The sequence below is a fragment of the Pristis pectinata genome, chromosome 7 (genome assembly GCF_009764475.1).
Source record: "Pristis pectinata isolate sPriPec2 chromosome 7, sPriPec2.1.pri, whole genome shotgun sequence".
Classification (NCBI taxonomy): domain Eukaryota; kingdom Metazoa; phylum Chordata; class Chondrichthyes; order Rhinopristiformes; family Pristidae; genus Pristis; species Pristis pectinata.
Window position 1 is genome coordinate 77,335,295 of NC_067411.1, and position 7,736 is coordinate 77,343,030.

At 42.7% G+C, this 7,736-nt stretch overlaps 1 protein-coding gene across 1 annotated transcript in view; it reads right to left on the bottom strand.

Moving 5' to 3' along the window:
- vps13a (vacuolar protein sorting 13 homolog A) overlaps positions 1–4,763 on the bottom strand; it is a 283,508-nt gene extending 278,745 nt beyond the window's left edge. Inside the window, 1 exon segment of the mRNA XM_052020712.1 lies at positions 4,496–4,763. Coding sequence (XP_051876672.1) covers positions 4,496–4,595 — 100 coding nt within the window. The 5' untranslated portion in view covers positions 4,596–4,763.
- Positions 4,764–7,736: the final 2,973 nt, after the last annotated feature.

Sequence of the window (7,736 nt, forward strand, 5' to 3'; positions counted from 1 at the left end):
GAGCATTTGGGGGACAGTGACCATTGCTCCATAACCTTTAAAATTGTCATGGACAGGGACAGGTGCAGAGAGGACAAGAGGTTTTTCAATTGGGGAAGGGCTAACTACGAGGCTATAAGGAGAGAACTTGGGAGTGTAAATTGGGATGTCCTTTTTGAAGGAAAATGTACCATGGGGATGTGGTCGATATTCAGGGATCTTATGCAGGATGTTAAGGATAAATATGTCCCGGTGAGGCAGAGAAGGAATGGCAGGGTGAAGGAACCGTGGGTGACGAGAGAGGTGGAACGACTTGTTAGGGAGAAGAAGGTAACATACGTGAGGTATAAGCAGCAAGGTTCAGACAGGGCCCGTGAGGAATATAGGGTAGCGAGGAAGGAACTTAAGAAAGGGCTGAGGAGAGCTAGAAGGGGACATGAAAAGGCTTTGGCTAGTAGGGTTAAGGAAAATCCCAAGGCCTTTTTCAAGTACGTGAAGGGTAGGAGGATGGCTAGGGTGAAGGTAGGTCCGATTAAGGACAAAGGTGGGAGAATTTGCCTGGAGGCGGCAGAAGTGGGAGAAGTTCTCAATGAGTACTTCTCTTCGGTATTCACCAGGGAGAGGGGTCTTGATGATGCGGAAGGGAGTGCTGGTAGGGGTAATGTTCTCGAGGTTGTTGATATCAAGAGAGAGGATGTGTTGAAGTTGTTAAATAATATTAAGACAGATAAATCTCCGGGGCCTGACGGGATTTTCCCCAGGCTGCTTCGAGAGGCTAGGGAGGAGATTGCTGAACCGCTGGTAAGGATCTTTGAGTCCTCGTTGTCTACGGGGGTGGTGCCAGAGGATTGGAGGGTTGCGAATGTGGTCACCTTGTTCAAAAAAGGTAATAGGGATAGGCCAGGGAATTATAGACCGGTGAGTCTCACGTCTGTGGTGGGTAAGCTGTTAGAAAGGATTCTAAGGGATAGGATTTATGAACACCTTGAGAATCATGGACTGATTAGGGACAGCCAGCATGGCTTTGTGAAGGGAAGATCTTGCCTCACAAGCCTGATAGGGTTCTTTGAGGAGGTGACCAGGAAGATTGATGAGGGCAGTGTGGTGGATGTGGTTTACATGGATTTTAGTAAGGCGTTTGATAAGGTTCCTCATGGTAGGCTTCTTCAGAAGGTCAGAGGCCGAGGGATCCAAGGAAGCTTGGCTGTGTGGATTAGGAATTGGCTTGCATGTAGAAAGCAGAGGGTTGTGATGGAGGGAGTGCCCTCAGATTGGAAGGCAGTGACTAGTGGTGTCCCGCAGGGATCGGTTCTGGGACCTCTACTTTTTGTGATATTTATAGATGACTTAGATGAGGGGGTGGAGGGCTGGGTTAGTAAGTTTGCGGACGACACTAAGATAGGCGGTGTTGTGGATAGTGTGGAGGGCTGTCGGAGCTTACAGAGGGATATTGATAGGATGCAGAGCTGGGCTGACAAGTGGCAGATGGAATTCAATCCGGAGAAGTGTGAGGTGGTACACTTTGGAAGGACAAACTCCAGGGCAGAGTACAGGGTAAATGGCAAGGTACTTGGCAGTGTGGAGGAGCAGAGGGATCTGGGGGTTCATATTCACAGTTCGTTGAAAGTTGCCTCACAGGTGGAAAGAGCAGTTAAGAAGGCCAATGGGATGTTGGCTTTCATAAGTCGTGGGATTGAGTTTAAGAGCCGCGAGGTTATGATGCAGCTTTACAAAACTCTAGTTAGGCCACATTTAGAGTACTGTGTTCAGTTCTGGTCGCCTTATTATAGGAAGGATGTGGAGGTGTTGGAGGGGGTGCAGAGGAGATTTACCAGGATGCTGCCTGGATTGGAGAGTATTGAATATGAGGAGAGGCTTAAGGTGCTAGGGCTTTATTCACTGGAAAGGAGGAGGATGAGAGGAGACATGATAGAGGTATATAAAATGTTGAGAGGAATAGATAGAGTAGACAGTCAGCGCCTCCTTCCCAGGGCACCAATGCTCAAGACGAGAGGTCATGGCTTTAAGGTTATGGGTGGGAGGTTCAGGGGAGATGTCAGAGGGAGGTCTTTCACCCAGAGTGTGGTTGGTGCATGGAATGCACTGCCTAGGGTGGTGGTGGAGGCAGATACATTGAACAGGTTCAAGAGCTTGTTGGATAGGCATATGGAGGAACGTGAGATAGAGGGATATGCGGGAGGAAGGGGTTAGGTAGTGTGAGGGTGGTCTGATGGACGGCACGACACGGTGGCCGAAGGGCCTGTTTTGTGCTGTATGGTTCTATGGTTCTAATTTTATTGAATGGTGAAGCAAGCACAATTTCCTGAATGGCTTATTCCAGTTCATTTTCTTATATTCTAAGTAATTTTGTTGTGCCATTATTGATATAAGATAGGAATGGATGCAATCTTCATGACTCAAAGCAAAATATACCATAAACCGGAATCATTCAGAACTCCACTGTTCATCTCTCTAGGCATACAAGGGTCCATTTACTCACCACCCTTGCACTTGCTGATCTACACTGACACCCAGTCAAGTAAAAATGAATTTTCAAATTCTCATCCTCCTTTTCAATTCTTTTCGTACCCACATCCCCCAACATCTGCAATATCCTTCTGTCTTCCAATGTTCAGATACCCACATCTCCAACCTGGATTCTATCCCCGAATGCAAATGATACTTCAGTGTTTAAGAGCTGAAATTCTGGAATTCCCTCCCTAAAACTCTATCATACCACCTCATTTCTGATCAAACTTCTGACCATTATTACCTTCTGCAACTTGGCCAAATTTTGTTTGATAATATTCCTGTGAAACGTAATGCTATGGGCCATTTTGCTATACGAAACACAAGATAAAATTCTCTTGCTTCCCTCCACTCCATACAAGAGTTTTGCACAATGTGCAATGTTACCTGGACAGATTTGACTTCTTTGCACTTACTAGCCACCTGGATGCCCGAGCCATTCATTCTTGAAAATAAAAACAAACCAATGCCCCATCACAGGGCTCAGGCAAACCATATATGGTTTAATGTGACCTCGAACAATAATCTTATACTATGCCAGGTATGCTTAAGTTCTACATATACAATTGCTTGGCAACAGCTTGTGAGGGCCATTATCTTGAGGTCTGGAACAAGCAATTAAAGATAGTGATGCTGTAAATGTTAAATTAATTGATCAATACTGAATTAATCTATAACCTAAATTATATGCAATTCTTTGTCAGCTAATGTTTTCCTCATATACCACAAGCCCCAATAACAAGACTATCTTGACCCAAGTCAGTTTTCATTTAAATTCAGTTTTGAAATGTAACTGTATGGTAGAGCACTTATGATAGTTAGTGCACTTGCAATCTCCTCTCATACTAGCTTATAAATTGATTACCATTTATATAGATTACAACTCCCAGTTATTTTGTCACAATATTTAATTTCTGACTAAACCCTCCAATGTACACACTCGGGGCTGGGCTACAGTATTTTAAACAAAAGTCCATAAGCATATACTTAACAGTAGTAAACATTTTATGTTGGCACATGAGGGAATTATTATAAATGAGAAATCCTTGGCTTTACCAGACATAAAACATCGAAAATCGGTGACGGGGTACATCCTGATTTAAATAAAATTCAGTTATGATTGCCACTCCATTCAGAAGATATGCAAAACTTAATTTTCTAATTACCTCCAGTTATCTGAAACAGGATCACTACAAGGCCAATCCACGAAATAATGACAATAACACGTTATTATACACAAAATAAAGCACAACTTAAGGCACCGGAAAAGCTGAAAAAAAATGAGATGTTAAACTACATGAAACCTGGACGAAGTCTGATCATTGGATAAACCAATCTTTCACAATTCACCATATTTCAACTTCCTAGCTTTTTTGTAATAAAATGCTTATGCATACTTGTCTTTTTAAAATTATTTTCCATCTCGAACTTAATTCCACGTTCGCCTTTTAAGGAATCAAGTACATAACCACGTACGTTTAAATTGACAACTCGTACCCATCTGGGAGGCACAATCAAAGGGAATGTAGATATCATGAAGGGCTGCTACATAATGTACGGGCCACACATTATAACACATTTTGCTAGGTATTAGACCTGTATCTAATTTAATAAAGGAAACTAGTACAAAATATTTAACTTCAATCAAATGTAGTACCTAGAAGTGAAAACAATCTAAATAAAACGCTGTGCGGTATTAGAATATCATTTGCACAAACAGCTGCACGCAGACTTGCAAAAAAAAATTAAATATTGTAATGCTGTTTACAGAAAAGAAGTTGGCATTTCTCGGAATTGGCTACTCATAACCCAATTATTTAGAGGAAACAAAATTGCTTGGGTTGGTGCAATTTACTGCAGGATTCTGGTGGGTCACTCCCACCTCAGGGAGCCCGGATCCATATCACTTATCAGCTGTTCACGCAGGTGAACTCCCAGACCATTCCCACTGACAAACACAATACGTCAAAACAAAAATGAACTTTACCTCCCCAGATTCCTAACTGCAACTGCGAGGAGTCCAAGTTCACAACGTAATCTCCCAGGAAACGATTCAAAACCTCGACCACTAAAGACTCGAACACCATCTTCGCCCGATCACCATCCCAGGCCCTTGCTCGAGCCGCCGCCTCTCCTCAACGCGGGCGCGAGCGACGCGCAGAACCAAACTTAATTATTCAAAAAAAAACGACCACCCACCGAGCCAGAACGAGTTTGTGCTGCGTCACCTCCGCGCTCATCACGCCAGCCGCAGAAGTCGGCCGATTAGTGGGTTTGGAAGAGGGAGAGGGGAGGGGCGGGGCTGTGCGTGCGCGTTCGTGACTGACGCAGCACTGGGCCACTGCCCTTTGGCTCGCTCGTACCCGCGCAGGCGTGGGAATGTCTGAGAGGCCGATAGTCGGGAGTTGGAGGTCCACGCTTGTTAGACAAGGTATCTTCGTCGAGGAGAGGCGTGTTTCTAAAACATTAATTATGGCAGTTCATCATCACTGAGAAGAGTTATCTTAATGAGAATACTTTCTAACGACACAGAAGAAAGCTTTTCAGTCCATACCCCTGCAATTTTATTCTCTCAGATATGTTTATCAACTCCTTTGATTCTATATTGCCATTAATGTATACTAAGCTGGAATTTACAGCTTCCAGTTAACCTATTCGCACACCTTTGGCATATGGGCAGAAACTGGACCGTCCTGAGTGAACCTACGTGGTCAGAGGGAGAAGATATAAACTTCATACAGGCAACACCAGAGGTCAGAATTGAACCCAAATTGTGAGGCAGCAGCACTCATTGATATGCTTTCTTAAGTAGCCTTTGATAGTGAACTGATGTGAATTAATAGGGTTGGAGATACATGACTGGTCAACTGGAACTCCAAGGGCAGACTTTTCCCAAGTTCAGAAGGGTTTATTTTTATTTTTACGTCAAGAACAGCACTGTTAAACTCCCTTTGCCAAAAGGGCTGTGGTAGTTTGCCAGCACATTCTCCTGGATAATTAGGGATGGGCAATAAATGGGTTATGCCCAAACTGCAGGAAAAAAAAGTTATTTGTTGAAGTTGGGAAGTGTAGTACAGGACACCTTTGAAAATACAATGTGCTGATTACTGTCCAAGTGAATCAGTTGTTGCTTTATGTCTTTCTTTGCCATGAAACATTTAATCTGGCCTTATGAAGGCTTTTAGACCTGCCTTTCTTAAAAAAAAATCATGGTGTGCTCAGACAAGAAGTACCAGTATTCTAAATCGTTACAGCCCCTGAATTAATCTAAGCTTATTTTGAGCAAATACAGGCATCCCCAGAATTTTAGCTTCATTGCTTACAGAAGAAAGCAAACACTACAACTGGGAAAATATCAAAAGCTGGAACTAAACAACTAGGCCAGAACAAATCTCTTGTTTGAATCCATTTAGAAAGGTTTCTGCCTCTGGAAACAATTCTGAAACAGTGCTTATCAAAATCAATATAGCATCCTATACAAGTGTAACAAAGGTATTGGAGAATTATTACAGCACTGACAAAGGCCATTCAGCCCATCGTGCTAGGGCCAGCTTCCTACCAGACCAACTCGCTTATTCCACCCCTTCGACTCTATTTCTGTAGCTCTGCCAATTTTTGTTCATTATTAGCATTGAAGATCACAATGAAACCTGCCTCCACCTCAACTTCAGGCTGTACGTTCTGGATTCCAACCATATGTTGCATTTTTCAAAATATGGGTTCCCTGTGTTGCTCTTCTTTATTTTGACCCCTCCACTAAAGGGAAGAGAACGCCATTATCCACTCTGTCCAGAACCCCTGTCATTTTATACACTGAGATTGAATCTGCCCTCAGCCTTAAATTTAGAAAACAATACTAGTCTAATCCTTGTAACTATAGTAGTTCAGCCCAGGAACCATTCTTGTAAATCTTTCTTGGACCCTCTCTGACATCTAAGCATCCTTCCCATAATATGGCAACCAGAATTAAACACAGTACTCCAGCTGATGCCAGTCCAATGCTTTATAAAAGGTTTGAATGACTTCCTCGTTTTTCAACCCTTCTGCCTCTCTTGAGGGGGCTCAAAATTTTGTACACCTTGTTAACTGTTTTCTTAACCTACAATGCCGCTTTCAATGATTGTACACACATATCTCCATATCCTCTGCTCCCGCACTCACTCTAGAACAGTATCCTTTATTCCATGTTGTCTTTCCTCATTTTTCCTACCAGAATGCATCACCTCACATTTCTCCACATTAAATGTCATTTGCGATGTGCCTACCCATTCTATCAGCCATGCTATTGCCTGCTGCAATAATCACTATTTTTGCAAATTTTTCTTCTGGTAATGGTCCTGCTTAGAATGAAATTCTTGTTACTGACAATGGATCATGATAAAGATCAGTAAGGCTATTCAAAACATTAAATATTGGCTCACTTAAAATCTAAATGTCTCTGATTTGGATACTTTGGCACAGAGGGTTGAACCTCGAAAAGATTCGAAGCTCCAGCTTTTGCAAGGCTCATCCTGTCTACCTCTTCTCCAATCATGAGCTATTGTTCTAAGGTATTTGTTTAATTATGCTGACAATATAATGGCTGGCAAGAATGACATTAATTGCTCATCCAAATGTCACCTATGAATCAGTGGATAGAGTATTGCCTCTGCAACAGAAGATTATGTATTCAAGTCCCACTCCAGAGACGTGATGACACACCATGAAGTTTTGAAGCAGTAGTGCCTTGTGGCAAACCCCATCTTTCAGATGAGATATTAAACTGTTCTCTGAGATGTGCATAGAAGTGCTTGTGGCCCTGTTTCAAAGAGGATCAGTGGATTATTCTTGATGCCCTCCCTCACCTCACTAAAGTAGATGATTTGATTTTTACCACATTGCTGCTTGTGGGAGCCTATGTGCAAATTAGCTGCCATGCTTCCTACATCACATCAGTGACTACATTTAAATTCTTTTTCATCGGCTGTACAGTACTTTGGGGTTACATGAATGAATCTTTCTTTAGTTCTACTTGATTTTAAGAAACTGCTAGTGGACCTCTTGAATTGCTGCAGTGTAAGTGGCAACGAATCCCCACATGCTGTTATGTAGGAGATGACCTTGCACCAGTTGCCTCTTGAGCTAATGTACCTTCCAAGCACACTGTGCTCCCTCCTACTCCCTATGCACTGCATATTCGGTGGTGTGTTTAAATATCGAAAGAATAGGCATGCACTAGCTTGGGAGAT